The 19,768-nt window shown below is 42.3% G+C and overlaps 1 protein-coding gene across 5 annotated transcripts in view; it reads right to left on the bottom strand.

Annotated features, from left to right (window-relative positions):
* The window catches only part of LOC139230085 (inositol 1,4,5-triphosphate receptor associated 2-like), a 131,984-nt gene that overhangs the window by 46,598 nt on the left and 65,618 nt on the right, over positions 1–19,768 (bottom strand). For all 5 annotated transcript variants that reach the window (XM_070861893.1, XM_070861890.1, XM_070861891.1 and 2 more), the window contains 5 exons: positions 13,214–13,360; positions 10,043–10,206; positions 6,738–7,050; positions 4,587–4,737; positions 436–497 (listed from right to left, as the gene is read on the bottom strand). In XM_070861893.1, the coding sequence (XP_070717994.1) occupies positions 436–497; positions 4,587–4,737; positions 6,738–7,050; positions 10,043–10,206; positions 13,214–13,360 (837 nt within the window). The remainder of the gene's footprint in view (positions 1–435; positions 498–4,586; positions 4,738–6,737; positions 7,051–10,042; positions 10,207–13,213; positions 13,361–19,768) is intronic.

Raw genomic sequence — 19,768 nt, 5'->3', positions numbered from 1 at the left:
CCATCATTTTGGGGTTTTTTTAATAATTTTTTGTTTGTAAATGTTCTGTTCATTTAGGAAAGGAATGCTAGTGCTGGTGAATGAAACCCTTTCCACTAACATAACAAAAAAAAAACGCTTATCTGATCATTATCATATTGCTGTTTGCGGGAGCTTGCTGTGCACAAATTGGCTGCTGTGTTTCCTACATTACAACAGTGACTACACTCCAAAAGTACTTCATTAGCTGTAAAGTGCTTTGAGACGTCCGGTGGTCATGAAAGGCATTATATAAGTCTTTCTTTTTCTAGCTCAGGGGCACTGAATCCAATTGCAGCACTGCTGCCCTGAATGAAGACAGTAAACTCAGCACAAAGGAGAAATCAACTCTGGGTTTCCCCAATCTGCATGACATTTAATGGAAGTTAAATCCCTGGGATTTATGTTTTTACTCACATTGTTGTCTCTACTTTTTTCCTCTCTCAAAAACAGCTCTTCATAAAGTAGCTCTAACCGTTCTACAAGACAAAAAAAAGTAGAAGTACAGTCAGAATCAGGGGAAGTCATAACGGGGAACAAAGAAATGGCAGACCAATTGAACAAGTACTTTGGTTCGGTATTCACTAAGGAGGACACAAACAACTTTCCGGATATAAAAGGGGTCAGAGGGTCTAGTAAGGAGGAGGAACTGAGGGAAATCTTTATTAGTCGGGAAATTGTGTTGGGGAAATTGATGGGATTGAAGGCCGATAAATCCCCAGGGCCTGATGGACTGCATCCCAGAGTACTTAAGGAGGTGGCCTTGGAAATAGCGGATGCATTGACAGTCATTTTCCAACATTCCATTGACTCTGGATCAGTTCCTATCGAGTGGAGGGTAGCCAATGTAACCCCACTTTTTAAAAAAGGAGGGAGAGAAAACAGGGAATTATAGACCGGTCAGCCTGACCTCAGTAGTGGGTAAAATGATGGAATCAATTATTAAGGATGTCATAGCAGCGGATTTGGAAAATGGTGACATGATAGGTCCAAGTCAGCATGGATTTGTGAAAGGGAAATCATGCTTGACAAATCTTCATTAATTTTTTGAGGATGTTTCCAGTAAAGTGGACAAAGGAGAACCAGTTGATGTGGTATATTTGGACTTTCAGAAGGCTTTCGACAAGGTCCCACACAAGAGATTAATGTGCAAAGTTAAAGCACATGGGATTGGGGGTAGTGTGCTGACGTGGATTGAGAACTGGTTGTCAGACAGGAAGCAAAGAGTAGGAGTAAATGGGTACTTTTCAGAATGGCAGGCAGTGACTAGTGGGGTACCGCAAGGTTCTGTGCTGGGGCCCCAGCTGTTTACATTGTACATTAATGATTTAGACGAGGGGATGAAATGTAGTATCTCCAAATTTGCGGATGACACTAAGTTGGGTGGCAGTGTGAGCTGCGAGGAGGATGCTATGAGGCTGCAGAGTGACTTGGATAGGTTAGGTGAGTGGGCAAATGCATGGCAGATGAAGTATAATGTGGATAAATGTGAGGTTATCCACTTTGGTGGTAAAAACAGAGAGACAGACTATTATCTGAATGGTGACAGATTAGGAAAAGGGGAGGTGCAACGAGACATGGGTGTCATGGTACATCAGTCATTGAAGGTTGGCATGCAGGTAAAGCAGGCGGTTAAGAAAGCAAATGGCATGTTGGCCTTCATAGCGAGGGGATTTGAGTACAGGGGCAGGGAGGTATTGCTACAGTTGTACAGGGCCTTGGTGAGGCCACACCTGGAGTATTGTGTACAGTTTTGGTCTCCTAACTTGAGGAAGGACATTCTTGCTATTGAGCGAGTGCAGCGAAGATTCACCAGACTGATTCCCGGGATGGTGGGACTGACCTATCAAGAAAGACTGGATCAACTGGGCTTGTATTCACTGGAGTTCAGAAGAATGAGAGGGGACCTCATAGAAACGTTTAAAATTCTGATGGGTTCAGACAGGTTAGATGCAGGAAGAATGTTCCCAATGTTGGGGAAGTCCAGAACCAGGGGTCACAGTCTAAGCATAAGGGGTAAGCCATTTAGGACCGAGATGAGGAGAAACTTCTTCACCCAGAGAGTGGTGAACCTGTGGAATTCTCTACCACAGAAAGTAGTTGAGGCCAATTCACTAAATATATTCAAAAGGGAGTTAGATGAAGTCATTACTACTCGGGGGATCAAGGGGTATGGCGAGAAAGCAGGAAGGGGGTACTGAAGTTTCATGTTCAGCCATGGACTCATTGAATGGCGGTGCAGGCTAGAAGAGCTGAATGGCCTACTCCTGCACCTATTTTCTATGTTTCTATGTTTCTATAAACAAAATAAGCTAAAAACGATGAATATTGTTTTTTTCTCTCAAAATATAGCACTCAAATTTGAAATCTTGAATAAATACCTTCAGTTTTATTGTCAGATTTTAAATGGTTGCTCCACTAATGTTGTTATGAATTAAATGCCAACAATTCACCTATTATTTGTCTGCCTGAAGGCATCATTCAGTGAAACAGTTTGTGTGAAAAGAGCAAAGTCCCAGTCATTCAGTCTCAGGATGAAGGCATTGCTGCAAGGCCAGCATTCATTGCCCATCCCTAGTTGCTCTGAGAAGGTAGTGGCGGGAGGGTGGCTTCTTGCTTTTGATACAACTAAGTGGCTTGCTGGGCCACTTTCAGAGGGCGTTAGTGTGGGACTTGAGTCATGTAGGCCCAGACCAGCTGGGCAGCAAATTTCCTTCCCTGAAAGACATTAGTGAACCAGTTGGACTTTTACGACAATCCACTAACTTCATGGTCACTTTTACTGCTACCAGCTTTTTATTTCAGCCAACAATCATTAGTTAATTTGTTTTAGTGGTATTAGTTAACAGTTATTCATTTCATTGCTGTTTGTGGGACCCTGCTGTGCACAAATCGGCTGCCACGTTTGCCTAGAAAAAACAGGTTCCCCAAAGTTCACTGCTGAGAAGAGTTACTTGGCTTGACTATCAGCCAGCATGACTGCATCTCTCATGAATATTTTGTGCCATTTTTCCAGAATGTCTATCACAGGAGAAGCTGGCACAGGCAGACAAACAAGTAACCAGAGAAGATGATGCCACAAAGGAGGCTAACCTACAAACTCTCCTGGTTGTAACTGAGCTCAGGTGACACGCTGGGTGTGCTTGGCATGAAGCCTACTAGGAATGTCACTCATACCAGCTGAAAGATGATGGCACTGCCACTCAGTGAATCATCTCTCATCATTCGCCCCAGTAGTGGCGGCCATGTCTCAGCCATCTAGGATCCAAACTGCTCCTTCGTTGTATTCCACACCCCCCACTCAATAAACCTCCTTAAAACTCATTTCTTTGAGCAGAGTTTTGGTCCCTCTCCTAATATCTTATTCTTTGGCCCAGCATCCAATCTATCTCCTTATGCCTCGGTGAAGTGCCTAGGGTGAGTTTCTATATTAAAGGTACTTTATAAATGTAAGTTGTAGTTGTCCAAATTTATAAAGGAAGCTATCTATGTAAATATATAATTTGTAATCACACCCTCCCACCAATGGATAGGAGAAATAGGAGAAAACCTAAGTCCGAGACATAGGGTATTTAGGGTGGGAGGGGATGTACCACTGGAGGGGGTTACAGAGATAGGGAGCGACTATCCCATTAAGGGATTTAAACAGACGGATGAGATTTTAAAATGTGAGGCATTGGCGGATCATAAACCAATATAAGTCAAGGAGTACATAAAAATTTATATGGAAAATATAAAAATATAAGGGGCTTTAAAAGAGAGACTGAATTGCATCTGTATGCCCCAGTCCAAATATCCCACAGCCTCGAACCCTGCTTCACCTGAAGCCAACACACTGGTCTGAATTCCTGTGTGCGACCACGGTGATCGACTAACATCCTTGGGACATTCCAAAACACTTCACAGCCAATAAATTACTTTTTTTGAAGTGTATTAACTGCTTCGATATAGGCAATTGTGACAGCCATTTTACGTACACCAAGGTTCACAAACAGGAAATGAGCTAAACTGCTTTGGTGTTGTTTGTTGATGGGTAAGCGGTAGCCAATACAACAGGAAAACTTTGAATAGTGCAATGTGATCTTTTACATCCACCGGAACAGGCAGAAAGGACCTCGGCACTGCCATACCATATCAGCCTAAATCATATGATTGTCCTATGATGAGGCATGATTCTACAACCTTGTGACTTGGAGAACACCGAGTCCAGATGACATCTGATATATAGAAAGACAGCTAAGTATATAGACAAGAGTGATTTGAAGATTCTAATCTACCAGTGGGATTTAGATGACCCCTTAATGAGATTACTATTTGTATCTCCCAGGTACCAATCACTGTATAAAATAAAAAAACATGCTAGAAATACACAGAATGCCAATGCCCATCTGAAAGAGAAAAGACAAGTTAATGTCTCAATGGGATCCTTGCATCAGTGGGACACTTCATCTATGCCACCTAAATTGTTAACCTGCCTTTTTCTTTCATATTTTCAGTATCTGACATATTTCTGGTACCCTCTTCATGAGCTAGTTTCATTGCACAACTCCTGGTGTCAGGTTACGTACTTTGTTGCTGATCTATGTTGTGACTCAAACCCTGACAAGCTCTCTGGAGTTGGACAGTCACTGAGCTGGTGGCACATCTTGGCTTATTCTCTGTCTGACTGGATCCATCTAAATGAAGTGTGCAATGCTCTGGAGACATCTCAAATTCAAGCTATAGCAAGAAGAACATAATAGTTAGCTAGAAGGAACAGAAATTGCGAATGGCATGTTCTCAAAAATACAAAGTAACTTGTTTAATAGAAAGGGACCCGAAATTGCGCCCCCCCCCTCCCCCTCCATAAGCTCCATTACCGACTCCACGAGGTGGGAATGGAGTGGAGAGGCCTTACCGACTGGGGGCAGACGGATCGGGCAACCCGACTGAAATTGCCAAAGGCCAGAAGGGGAGGGAACGGGTTTCCACTCTGCCAATTTTCCCACTGCGTGGGCATGTGCTGATCCCACAACGACCAGTGGTGACCCCCTTTCCGTCCCCTGTGCGAATTGCCCTGCAGGAGCGCCGCCGCTGGTTGGCGCCACTGACAGCTTTCCCCAGCGGGGAGTTGTCTGTGGCTGGGCGGCGCATCCGCCCTTAAATGGGAGGTCGCGCTGCCGCAGTTGCCATATTATTTTTTATTGTTGGCCGAATGCCAGGTCGGGCCAACAATTATATCCCCGGGTTCGGCCGGGCCGCCAACAGGTTTCCAGGCTACTGTACTGGCCCGGCTGAAACCCTCCCTGGCAGCCCTGTGGACCTAACAGAAAACTCTGCAGAGGCCCCCCCCCCCCCTTTAATTGACATGTCAGTGCTATGCTGATGACTGGTCGGGGCGCCTGACCTGCTGCAAGGGCACATCTGCCCGCAGCCGCCCTGAACATCGCCCCAACCCCAACATTTCTCTGGTATCTCCGCCCAATGGATTGGGGCGGGGCTCAATTTCTGCCCCTAGATATTTACTGTAAACAACAACTTTAAATAGCGCCTTCAAAGCAGTAAAATATCCCAAGGCACTAGGACTGTTATCAAGCACCGAGCCACATAAGGAGATATTGGCGCTTGGTCAAAGAGAGTGGTTTTAAGGAGCATCTTAAAGGAGAAGAGCGAGATAAAGAGGCAGAGCTGTTTAGGCAGGGAATTGCAAAGCTTAGGCCCGAGGTAGCTGAAGGTACGGCCGCCAAAGTTGGCGTGAAGAAAATCGGGTATGCGCAAGAGACCAGAATTGGAGAGGTGCAGAGATTTCAGAGCGGTATAAGGCTGGAGGAGATTACAGAGATAAAGAGGGGCGAGGCCAAGGAGGAATTTGAACATCAGGATGAGAATTTTAAAATTGAGGCATTGCCATGCCAGGAGGCAATGTAGGTCAGCAAGCACACGATGATGGTGAATGGGACGGTGCAAGTTAGACTATAGGCAGCAGAGTTTTGAATGAGTTCAAACTTACGGAGGGTGCAAGGTGTGAGGCCAGCCAGGAGAGCATTGCAATTGTCGAGTCTAGAGGTAACAAATGCTCAGGAGAAAGGAAGAAAATCTGCTGGGGTTCCTATTCCTGATCACTATCAAATCACCTATGCTGAAAGTGCATATATGTGAATGTCAGTTAAGGATATGATCAGGCTTCACGGCGATGTTCCTGTGATAACATAGACTACTGACATTCATGGTTTATTCTTACAGATTAAAAATATTCACTTCAACAAGGTATCAGAAGGCAACAGAAACCTGTAGAAACGTAGCCCAGCCAAGACCTAATGCCATCAAGAGGGGAGGGATGGGGAGGTAAAAGAGAATAAAACAAGTCAGTGTTGTACACATTAAGCTACAAGAGTATACTTAGCTTCCATTTGTATGGGACTGTGCACCTTCTGGTGGCATTGCTACTGGAGGTTAAGTACAGCCTAGGAATTGATTATTCTTCCACCCTCTCAGCTGCAGAGGCATCAAGCCAGATGGACAGACAGTGGGGATAAATTCATAAACAACAATAACTTGTATTTATATAGTGCCTGTAACATAGTGAAACATCCCATGGCGATTCACAGTATTATGAGACAAAAAATTTGAATAAAAGGTGGAAATTTAACCAAAAATATTTTCAGAAAAAAGTAAAAACAAAATATTTCACTGTGATGGGCAACATTTCTATTTCCCACCTAGCACCATTTTAACATTACCTGCCATTCTGTTTCAGTTGCTTGCCCTGCAGCATTTTCCACGGCAAAGCTCCGAGTTTCCTGCGCAGCTCCAGTACTTTTTTTCTTCATGTAGTCTTCATCCTCAAACAATCGCCAATCAGGTGAGCTTCTGTGAGTTTCTGTTTTCAGAACCTCTATTTCCTTAAATAGCCTTCGTGCAATTCTTAGGCCTTCTCCAGACTCTGTGGCCAACATATCATTCGACTGATGCTCTTTTAATCTCTTTAGATGTGGTACACCATTTGAACACTCCTCTACTGCAAGATGTTCATTTTCTTCTGCAACACTATTTCTAAAAGTCAAATATAAATAAAAATGTTTTTAAAATACTTTTTTATTTTATATCCGACAGCAACCTGATTATTACAAATTGTTTTGCAGCAATACTAGTTGCATGTTATATTTTGTTTAGTATATAAGGTATTTATTCCCCATGACATACATATTTCTCTGCATCACAGTTGATATAATCTATAGTGCTATTTGAATCACAGTCCCTACTACAAAGATCTGTGTTGAGTTCGGTGATCTCAGCCAGGCCAACAGTAGAGGCAGTACATTTGGCCTCAGCATCCGGGGCAAGGGTTCAATCAGCCAGGGTTCCTGTTCCTGATCATTATCCAGTAATCCTCCTGGAAAGCAAGCCTAGCGGACATTAGGTGAGAACAGAATGTTTAATCTGTGATGTCTGTGTGTGGCATCACTATCCAGACGCAGAATGACCAGCACTGGAGGAGGAAAAATACTCAGAACGAAGAAGAACTTGTCTATCATATGAACCTTACAAATATAGGGGTCGAAATTGATAAAAGGCAAGTTCCGCCCATTTACCAGAAAAGACCGCTAAGATCCTGACGGTACTTTGGGTGGAACTTTGGTCAAAAAAGGAGGAAAAAAGTGCCATGGGCATAAATGAGCATTACCACGCCGATTCTGGGCGGTAGAGGGGATTCTGGACGGCAAATGGAATCCTGGAGAAAGTTACGCCGAGGCTGGAGTCGGCCCTAGGGAGGGGGGAAACACACAAAAAAAAAATGCTCAAAAAATTTTTTAAAATCGCAAAACGTTCAGAGGACCCTTGATAACACAAAATCGCTGCAAAAGAAGTATAAAAAAAATCTCACTTACCTTTTAAATAGAAACATAGAAAATAGGTGCAGGAGTAGGCCATTCGGCCCTTCGAGCCTGCACCACCATTCAATATGGTAATGGCTGATCAACTTTAGTACCCCATTCCTGCTTTCTCTCTATACCCCTTGATCCCTTTAGCCGTAAGGGCCACATCTAACTCCCTTTTGAATATATCTAACGAATTGGCCTCAACAAGTTTCTGTGGTAGAGAATTCCACAGGTTCACAATTCTCTGAGTGAAGAAGTTCCTCCTCATCTCGGTCCTAAATGGCTTACCCCTTATCCTTAGACTGTGACCCGTGGTTCTGGACATCCCCAATATCGGGAACATTCTTCCTGCATCTAACCTGTCCAATCATCAGAATTTTATATGTTTCTGTGATTCCCTCTCATTCTTCTAAATTCCAGTGAATATAAGCCTAGTCGATCCAGTCTTTCTTCATATGTCAATCCTGCCATCCTGGGAATCAGTCTGGTGCACCTTCGCTGTACTTCCTCAACAGCAAGAATGTCCTTCCTCAGATTAGGAGACCAAAACTTAACACAATATTCAAGGTGTGGCCTCATCAAGGCACTGTACAACTGCAGTAAGACCTCCCTGGTCCTATACTCAAATCCTCTATGAAGGCCAACATGCCATTTGCCTTCTTCACCGCCTGCTGTACCTGTATGCCAACTTTCAATGACTGATGTACCATGACACCCAAGTCTCGTTGCACCTCCCCTTTTCCTAATCTGTCACCATTCAGATAATATTCTGCCTTCCTGTTTTTGCCACCAAAGTGGATAACCTCACATTTATCTACATTATACTGTATCTGCCATGCATTTGCCCACTCACCTAACCTGTCCAAGTCACCCTGCAGCCTCTTAGCATGCTCCTCACAGCTCACACTGCCACCCAGCTTAGTGTCATCTGCAAACTTGGAGATATTACATTCAATTCCTTTGTCTAATTCATGAATGTATATTCTAAATAGTTGGGGTCCCAGAACCTTGAGGTACCCCACTAGTCACTGCCTGCCATTCTGAAAAGGACCCGTTTATTCCTACTCTTTGTTTTCTGTCTGCCAACCAGTTCTCTATCTACATCAATACATTACTCCCAATACCATGTGCTTTAATATTGCACATTAATCTCTTGTGTGGGACCTTGTCAAAAGCCTTTTCAAAGTCCAAATACACCACATCCACTGGTTCTCCTTGTCCACTCTACTAGTTACATCCTCAAAAAATTCTAGAAGATTTGTCAAGCATGATTTCCCTTTCATAAACCCATGCTGACTTGGACCGATCCTGTCACTGCTTTCCAAATGCGCTGCTATTACATCTTTAATAATTGATTCCAGCATTTTCTCCACTATCGATGTCAGGCTGACCGGTCTATAATTCCCTGTTTTCTCTCTCCCTCCTTTTTTAAAAAGTGGGGTGACATTAGCTACCCTCCAATCCATAGGAACTGATCCAGAATCTATAGAATGTTGGAAAATTCTTGCAGGTCTTCATACCTATCGTCCAGGTAAGACCTGCTCCCACGCAGTGGTCTTTTCTCCTGCAGGGGCGGAGGACCGCTCGGATGAATCTCGGGTGGGAGGACTTTTTTCGGCATTGCACACCGGCGCACACTCCCCAGAGGTCCTTCCAAACGGCCGGTGTGAGGGCCTCGCCAATCTCCCCTGGAGGGGTGAGCGCCGAAAAAACGGGGAAACCGCCGAAGCCAGCGGTAGGACCATCAAGTTTGGCCCCATAGTGACTTAGTTTAAACTACTCCTCTAAAATGCTATAATAGTTATTTTAAAAATTCCGTCCCTTATCCTGCTCTCAAGTTTCAGCTGCACTTCATCTGTTATGGCCCATGGTGAATCTGTAATTATCCTACTTAAGCATATACAGCAGGTAACACCGATACCAGGCAGTAAAATAAATACACAAAAATTGTATGAGGTTTTTGACACAGGTTTTTCAATAGGTGAGATACGCATGGTGAGGCTCACACTTTAAGAATGTTAAAGTGGTGCACTGTAGAGAAAAGCACAGTTCTGATTAGTATATTAAGAGAATGAGAATGAAATACCATTAGTTCGGACTCTCTCATAACTAAAATATAGTTGAGTCACATTAACATTTGTGCCTTCAGGGGCTAATCCAGTTACCTAACATGTGAATCCCTCTCTGTTGTTTGATAGTGTTGTGTGACTGCTGTCAACTGTGGAGCCAGGTTACCCTTGTAAATGTCCAAGACAATCTTAGTGTGAAACAGGCTGCTGATTTTCTGCAGAAATCCTTTTGTCTCCTCTTCAACCTCTTTCTGCATAACCTATAAGTAAAAGATGATAAGTAACAAGTACAGATAGATACTGAACTAACAGATAAATCAGGAACGATAAGCAGTGGCAGACAGAAAGAAATGGATAAACAAACAGATCAGCAAACAAGTAAACAATCTGAAAGACAGAACACAGGAAAATAAGATAGCTCTAAAAAGGGCAGATAGCCAGAGGGACACACTAACAAATGATAAAGCATTTGCTATAAACAGCCTACTGTACAAGGACTGCTTCCCCACCCTCCATTTTCTCTCAAAGCAAGACAACTTAAAAGTCCTGGGTTTTCTCAACACTACACTGTCTTAGCCACTCCCAGATGATGGTACATGGATGATGTTCTCTGCCTTCAAACAAGGTCTTATGGGAGAAACCAAAATGTTTGTATGCATTCCAAAAGCTTGTTGTGTTTTATTTAAACCACTGATAGGACAGTCTCTGAAGCCTTGAGAATGGGGAAGGGAACTATAATCCTAAACAAGTACAAATGGGATGCTTAGATTGTGTAGCCTGTGTGTTGAGAGAACAGTATGTTAGTAATTTCCTCATGTACAGTATAATGTCAAGCATTGAAGAGAACCCTTCTGTTATGTAGGTGATGATCAGTGAACAATGTTCCTACTTGTGGTTTACACCATAAGAGTTACTTTTGTCCAGTTCAGCCTGAATTGAAATATGTGCGCACGCAGCTGTATGTAAAGAGGTCAGGTTAAGATGTTATAATTACTGGGCCAACTATGAATTGCAAGAATATAGCGAGCAAAGATCTGCTTACCTACTTGTAATTCATTAGAGTCAGAAGAAACATGCCTCTGAATGTGTATTGTTAAAGTAGTGTCCATTCTGATGTTCTTGAATAGCTGGCAACACAATAGTATTGTGTGCCCCATCCAAACTTGGTAGTGAGGAGAATGCCCATGATCTATACCCAAAAGACCACCCATCCTTAATTAAAGGACAAACAAACACTATTTATGGCATAGTGTTTAAAAACTGATGTAATAGTGTTGTCTTTGTAATGGGAATGTGCCTCAAGGGTTTTGACTATCACCTCCCCAGTGCTGTAGATGTCACCAAATTACTTGATGTGATTCATTAAGGCACCTGGCTCTTGCTTATATATGTTGGCCCAGAATCAATAGAATCATAAGACAGATATAATTTCCTTTAAACTCAATAACATAATTTGCATTTATATAGCACCTTTAAAACATTGCAACATTTTCCAAGATGCTCGATAAAGTGGAGGAAAAGGAAAGGGGACACCAAGCAGGAATTAGAAGAAATGGAGAGTTACCCGAATGAGTGGTTGAAGAGATTGGTTTTGAGAAGGCTTTTTAAGTTTTGGATGGGGCATGGAACGGGAATTCCAAATAACTCAAATCTCCGCCACCGATAGTAGAGCACTGGAGTTGGATGAGTGCAGCCTGCTATTGGGGACATAGGGCTGGAGAAGGTTTCAATGTAGGACAAGACCATGGAGTGATTTGTAAGCTAGGACAAGGATTTTAAAAATCAGTAAGGTGGAGGATGGGAAGCCATTGGAAGTAGATAATAGATTACTATAGAGAGGATGTGGGTTGGAACATTTTCGACGAGTTCGAATTTTTATAAAAGACTTGCATTTCTACAGCGCCTTTCACGACCAATGGACGTAAAAGCGCTTTGCAGCCAATGAAGTACTTTTTGAAGTGTAGCTACAGTTGTAATGTAGGAAACACAGCAGCCAATTTGCACACAGCAAGCTCCCACAAAAAGCAATATGATAATGACCAAATATCCTGTTTTAGTAATGTTGATTGTGGGATAAATATTGGGCAGGACCTTGGGAATAACTCCCCTGATCTTCTTCAAAATAGTGCCATAGGATCTTTTACGTCCACTTGAGAGAGCAAACGAGGCCTCGGTTTAACATCTCATCCGAAAGATGGCACCTCCAACAGTGTAGCACTCCCTCAGTACTGTACAGGAGTGTCAGCCTAGATTTTTGTGTTCAAGTCTCCAGAGGTATTGTTGGATATGGAATTGTGTCTCCAGACTATCTCCTCAGTCAAGGAAAGTGCATGGGAAGGGTAGACTTCGGGGGGAAACAAAAAAATCAAGTAACTTATTAAAAAACACCACATTCTCCAAACACTTAGGGGTGAATTTCCATTTATCTGCCATAACTTTGGTGGAAGAATGGCAGAAACCCTAGAAAAACGACTTAAATGCTGCTAACGCCGTTTTCCAAGGTTTCTGCCATTCTTCTGCTGTAGTTACGATAGACAAGTGGCAGAGCCCCTCTGAAAATTCAACCCTTTTATTTCTACTTTTTTCCTCTTCCCTTTCAACAATGTGGGCACAAGCACTCGATCAAGGCCTTTGTCAATATTGCTCTGTAATAAGCCTCTAGGAGAGGCATAAGAGCAAAGCAATAGTAACTGTGGGAAAGTTCCTGCTTTTTTTTATCCGTTCCTAGGATGTGGGCGTTGCTGATTCCTAGTGGCCCTTGAGCTTTGTTCCAGCAAAGAAGTTGATGCCTAAAGGACTTCCGCCAATGTTCTTTAGGACTGAGATGAGGAGAAACTTCTTCACTCAGAGTTGTTAACCTGTGGAATTCCCTGCCGCAGAGAGTTGTTGATGCCAGTTCATTGGATATATTCAAGAGGGAGTTAGATATGGCCATTACGGCTAAGGGGATCAAGGGGTATGGAGAGAAAGCAGGAAAGGGGTACTGAGGGAATGATCAGCCATGATCTTATTGAATGGCGGTGCAGGCTCGAAGGGCTGAATGGCCTACTCCTGCACCTATTTTCTATGTTTCTATGTTTCTCCCCTCACTCACTTACATTGGCATATGCTTTCACAGGTGCTAGCAGCTCTCTAGTAGCTCATCCAAGTAATTTTGCCTCATGTGAAAGTCTATACAATGAGTGTGAGTGTTAGCTCATGGGAGTGGCTAACAATGAAGAAGAACCTCAGCCAATCTCAACATCCACACGTGACAGTAATTCTTACCAGTTCCTCAGTGATTGCCTGAAAATCCATCCAGTTTAGTTGAGAACATATGTGATACAGAATGTCTTTGATTTGTCCCGCTGAGTCATTAAATGGCACCATGCCACACAAGGGTGTAGGTAAATTATTTGCAGCAAGGTCTGTCTTCTACCAGGGGAATAAAAAGCAGATTTATTTGTCGTGGCCCAGATACAAGATAGAGATTTATCTGGGGCAGGGTGAAAACCTGCTTCATATCACGGTGATATAACTAAAAACTGCTGCACTTAGATTGTTGATGTACTCTGTACACCAGAAACATCCACAATCAAATTCAGAGCCTATGCTTGCATTTATATTAATAAAGGCAAAGTTCTGCACATATCTGGGTGGGGTGAGATTTTCTCCTCTCGTCTCATGCACAAGATAGGATAGATTTTCAACTTGCAAGGAACGTTTCATTTACTGATGCCACTGAGACAGTGAGTCTTTGGAATGCTGAGCTGATACAAGTTACTGCAAACTGGTAACGTTCACAGAATGCAGGACATGAGGTAATGGTGCAGATGAGTGATAAAAGTGAGCCACTGTAAAGCAAAATTAGGAAGACCAGGGATGATCATCGTACAACTGAGCTCAGCAACTGTAACGCGAGGTCTTTCGCAATTTTTGCATCATTGAGTTTGTTATTTATGAGTATCTTTTCCTTTAATAAATCTATAAGCGAAAGTCTGTGCGTCTAGAACTCTCATTCCAGGCAGAGATAACAGGTTAAAATCGGGACGTGTGTGTAGTACAAGGTTTCAGTATAGATTTATATAGCATACAAGATTCCAATTTGTACATATACACACACAATAGGAATTAAGTTTGCTGATGATACCAAGTTAGGGATCATGGCAAACTTGAGGAAGAATGAAGGATCGTTCTGCTTTCATTTCTGTTAAACTGTGTGAACTTTTTTATACTTCAATTTCTATGTACAAATTTACAGAAGGTGCCTAAATAAACTTGTCACATTGTAATGATGCCCTCCAACCAGATTCTTAATTCTGGATTTCCTAGCTCCTCAGCTGGTACTGGAGAGAAACTCCTATACTCCAACCTACTCTACTTATCTGCATCCCAAACTGCGCTGTTTTCCTATATAACTAAGAAAGGACTTGTATTTGTATACTGCCTTTTATGTCCTCAAGACATCCTTAAGAATGAAAACTTATGAAATACAGTCACGGTTGTAATGTTGGGAAATGTAGCATTCTATTTGTGCACAGCAAGATCCCACAAACAGCAATGTGATAAATGACCAGATAATCTATTTAAGTGGTGTTGGTTTAGGGCTAAATGTTGGCCAGATCATCAGGAGACTGCCCTGCTCTTCTTCAAATAGTGTCCTGGAATATTTTCTATCTACCTCGGCGGCAGATAGGGCAATTCTCCCTCAGTACTGTACTGAAGTGCCAGCTTAGATTATATACTCCAATCTCTGATGGAGTGGGGCTTGAACCAAGACCTTCTGACTGATAAACAAGGGTGCTACCACTGAACCAAGGCTGAGACTATAATAAAATCCAAGTATTATGTAAAAGCAATTATTATATTTTATATTATGTATAATACTTATACCCACACATACACATATGTAAAGGTTTTAATATATGTCATATTGTGCAAGGTTTCAGTATTCGTGGCTATACATATGCTTAGCGACTTTACTCTTAAGCGTTGCGACTGAATCAGCTTTAAGCATCACTTATGATAAAAGTAGTTCATATTCTGATAACCTATTACATGAAAAAAATTATTATAACCTCGGTCTTTAAGTTTCTCGCATTAATCATAAATGTATGCTCCTGCATTACCAATTGTTAATTAGTGAAAAAAATCCTTTACTATTCATCCTTTCCAAATAATAGGATCATACAGGTACAGCACAGGAGGCCATTCGGCCCATTGAGTCTGTGCCGGCTCTTTCGAAGAGCAATACAGTTAATCCCGCTCACCTGCTCTTTCCCCATATCCCTGCAATTTTTTTCTCCTTCAAATATTTATCCAATTCCCTTTTGAAGGCTACTATTGAATCTGAATCCACCACCCCATCAGGTAGTGCATTCCAAATCCTAACCATTCGTTACATAAAAAAGCTTTTTCTCATGTCGCCTCTGGTTCTTTTGCCAATCACCTTAAGGTAGCCTTGAGGAAGAGTTCATAGAGTGTACGCGGGCTGGTTTCTTGGAAAAATACTTTGTGGAACCAACCGGGGAGCAGACTATTTTAGATCTGGTATTGTGTAACGAGTCTGGATTAATTAATGATCCTCTTGGGAAGAGTGATCATAGCATGGTAGAATTTCAAATACAATTTGAGGGTGAGAAAGCTAGGTCTCAAACTAGTGTCCTGGACTTAAATAAAGGTAATTACAAAGGCTTGAAGGCAGAGTTGGTTAAAGTGGACTGGGAAAATATATTAAAGGGTAAGACTGTAGAAAAGCAGTGACAAACATTTGAGGAAATATTTCATAACTATCAGCAAAAATTTATTTCAGTGAGAAAAAAAGACGCTAAGAGAAGGATGAACCATCCCTGGCTAACTAAGGAAGTAAAGGATGGCATCATATTGAAAACAAAGGCATACAATGTTGCGAAAGACAGTGGAAGGCCTGAGGATTGGGAAATGTTTAGAAAAGGATGATTAAAAAAATGATAAAGACAGAGAAGATAGCATATGAGAACAAACTAGCAAAACATATAAAAACAGACAGTAAGAACTTCTACAGGTATATAAAAAGGAAGCAAGTAGCTAAAGTAAACGTTGGTCACTTAGACGATGAGACTGGAGAATTAATAATGGGAAACAGGGAAATGGCAGAAACTTTGAACACATATTTTGTATCAGTCTTCACGGTAGAAGACACTAAAATCATCCCAATAATTGATCATCAAGCAACTATTGGGGGGCGGGGACTTAAAACAATCACTTTCAATAGAGATAAACTACTAGGCAAACTAATGGGTCTAACGGTGGACAAGCCCTTGGACCTGATGGCCTGCATCGTAGAGTTGTAAAAGAAGTGGCTGCAGAGATAGTGGATGCTTTGGTTGTAATCTACCAAAATTCCCTGAATTTTAGAATGGTCCCAGTGGACTGGAAAACCACAAATGTAACACACCCCTATTGAAGAAAGGAGGAAGACAGAAAGCAGGAAACTATAGACCAGTTAGCCTAACATCTGTAATTGGGAAAATGCTGAAGTCCATCATTAAGAAAGTAGTAGCAGGACATTTAGAAAATCATAATGCAGTCAGGCAGAGTCAGCATAGTTTTATGAAAGGGAAATCATGTTTGACAAATTTGCTGGAGTTCTTTGAGGATGTAACAAGCAGAGTGGATACAGGGGAACCAGTAGATGTCGTGTATTTGGATTTCCAGAAAGCATTCGATAAGGTGCCACATAAAAGGTTATTGCACAAGATAAGAGCTCACAGGGTTAGGGGTAATATATTAGCAGGAATAGAGGAGGATTGGCTAACTAACAGAAAACAGAGAGTCAGGATAAATGGGTCATGTTCAGGTTGACAAACTGTAACTAGTGGGGTGCCACAGCGCTTAGTGTAACTATTTACAATTTATATGAATGACTTGGATGAAGGGACGGAGTGTAACATAGTCAAATTTGCTGATGATACAAAGATAGGTGGAAAAGCAAGCTGTGAGGAGGATGCAAAGAATCTACAAAGCGATATAGATAGGCTCAGTTAGTGGGCAAAAATTTGGCAGATGGAGTACAATGTGGGAAAGTGTGAGGATATCCACTTTGATAGGAAAAATAAAAAAGCAAATTATTATTTAAATGAGGAGCGATTACAAAATGCTTCAGTACAGAGGGATCTGAGGGTTCTTGTACATGAAACGCAAAAAGTTAGCATGCAGGTGCAACAAGTAAGCAGGAAGGCAAATGGAATGTTGGCTTTTATTGCAAGGGGGATGGAGTACAAAAACAGGAAAGTCCAGCTCCAACTGTATAGGGCGTTGGTAAGACCACACCTGGAGTACTGCATACAGTTTTGGTCTTATTTAAGAAAGGATATACATGCATTGGAGGCAGTTCAGAGAAGGTTCATGAGGTTGATTCCTGAGATGAAGGCATTATCATGTGAGGAAAGGATGAGCAGGCTGGGCCTACACTCATTGGAGTTCATAAGAATGAGAGGTGATCTAATTGAAACATGTAATATTCTGAGGCGGCTTGACAGGATAGATGCAGAGAGGATGTTTCCCCTCATGGGGGAATCAAGTACTAGGGGCATAGCTTCAGAATAACGGGAAGCCCATTTAACATAGAAACATAGAAAATAGGTGAAGGAGTAGGCCATTCGACCTTTTGAGCCTGCACCACCATTCAATATCATGGCTGATCATTCACCTCAGTACCCCTTTCCCGCTTTCTCTCCATACCCCTTGATCCCTTTAGTCGTAAGGGCCATATCTAACTCCCTCTTGAATATATCTAACAAACTGGCATCAACAACTCTCTGCGGTAGAGAATTCCACAGGTTAACAACTCTCTGAGTGAAGAAGTTTCTCCTCATCTCGGTCCTAAATGGCTCACCCCTTATCCTTAGACTGTGACCCCTGGTTCTGGACTTCTCCAACATCTGGAACACTCTTCCTGCATCTAATCTGTCCAGTCCTGTCAGAATTTTATATGTTTCTATGAGAACACCTCTCATTCTTCTAAACTCCAGTGAATAGAGGCCCAGTCGATCCAGTCTCTCCTCATATGTCAGTCCTACCATCCCGGGAATCAGTCTGGTGAACCTTCGCTGCACTCCCTCAATAGCAAAAATGTCCTTCCTCAGATTAGGAGACCAAAACTGAACACAATATTCCAGGTGAGGCCTCACCAAGGCCCTGTACAACTGCAGTAAGACCTCCCTGCCCCTATACTCAGTTCCCCTAGCTATGAAGGCCAACATGCCATTTGCCTTCTTCACCACCTGCTGTACCTGCATGCCAACTTTCAATGACTGATGTACCATGACACCCAGGTCTCGTTGCACCTCCCTTTTCCTAATCTGTCACCATTCAGATAATATTCTGCCTTCCTGTTTTTGCCACCAAAGTGGATAACCTCACATTTATCCACATTATACTGCATCTGCCATGAATTTTTTTCACTCACCTAACCTGTACAAGTCACCTTGCGGCCTCTTAGCATCCTCCTCACAGCTCACACTGCCACCCAGCTTAATGTCATCTGCAAACTTGGAAATATTACACTCTCAATTCCTTCATCTAAATCATTGATGTATATTGTAAATAACTGGGGTCCCAGCACTGAGCCCTGCGGCGCCCCATTAGTCACTGTCTGCCATTCTGAAAAGGACCCGTTATCCCGACTCTCTGCTTCCTGTCTGCCCACCAGGTCTCTATCCACGTCAATACATTACCCCCAATACCATGTGCTTTAATTTTGCACACCAATCTTTTGTGTGGGACCTTGTCAAAAGCCTTTTGAAAGTCCAAATACACATCCACTGGTTCTCCCTTGTCCACTCTACTAGTTACATCCTCAAAAAATTCGAGAAGATTTGTCAAGTATGATTTCCCTTTCATAAATCCATGCTGACTTGGACCGATCCTGTCACTGCTTTCAAAATGCGCTGCTATTTCATCTTTAATAATTGATTCCAACATTTTCCCCACTACCGATGTCAGGCTAACCAGTCTATAATTACCCACTTTCTCTCTCCCTCCCTTTTTAAAAAATGGTGTTACATTAGCTACCCTCCAGTCCATAGGAACTGATCCTGAGTCGATAGACTGTTGGAAAATGATCACCAATGCGTCCACTATTTCTCGGGCCACTTCCTTAAGTACTCTGGAATGCAGACTATCAGGCCTTGGGGACTTATCGGGCTTCAATCCCATCAATTTCCCTAATGCAATTTCCTGACTAATAAGGATTTCCTTCAGTTCCTCCTTCTCACTAGACCCTCGGTCCCCTAGTATTTCCGGAAGGTTATTTGTGTATTCCTTCATCTACACAGAACCAAAGTATTTTTTCAATTGGTCTGCCATTTCCTTGTTCCCCATTATTAATTCACCTAATTCTGACTGCAAGGGACCTACGTTTGTCTTCACTAATCTTTTTCTCTTCACATATCTATAGAAGTTTGCAGTCAGTTTTTATGTTCCCTGCAAGCTTACTCTCATACTCTATTTTCCCCCTCCTAATTAAACCCTTTGTCCTCCTCTGCTGAATTCTAAATTTCTCCAATCTTCAGGTTTGCTGCTTTTTCTGGCCAATTTATCTGCCTCTTCCTTGGATTTAACACGATCCCTAATTTCCATTGTTAGCCACGGTTGAGCCACCTTCCCCTTTTTATTTTTACTCCAGACAGGGATGTACAATTGCTGAAGTTCATACATGTGATATTTAAATGGTCTGCCATTACCGAACCACCGTCAACACTTTAAGTATCACTCGCCAGTCTATTCTAGCCAATTCACGCCTCATACCGTCGAAGTTGCCTTTTCTTAAGTTCAGGACCCTAGTTTCTAATTAATTGTGTC

Source organism: Pristiophorus japonicus, chromosome 19, assembly GCF_044704955.1.
Source record: "Pristiophorus japonicus isolate sPriJap1 chromosome 19, sPriJap1.hap1, whole genome shotgun sequence".
Classification (NCBI taxonomy): domain Eukaryota; kingdom Metazoa; phylum Chordata; class Chondrichthyes; family Pristiophoridae; genus Pristiophorus; species Pristiophorus japonicus.
Note: the sequence above shows the minus strand (reverse complement) of the source record. Positions and strands in the feature narration are given on the sequence as shown.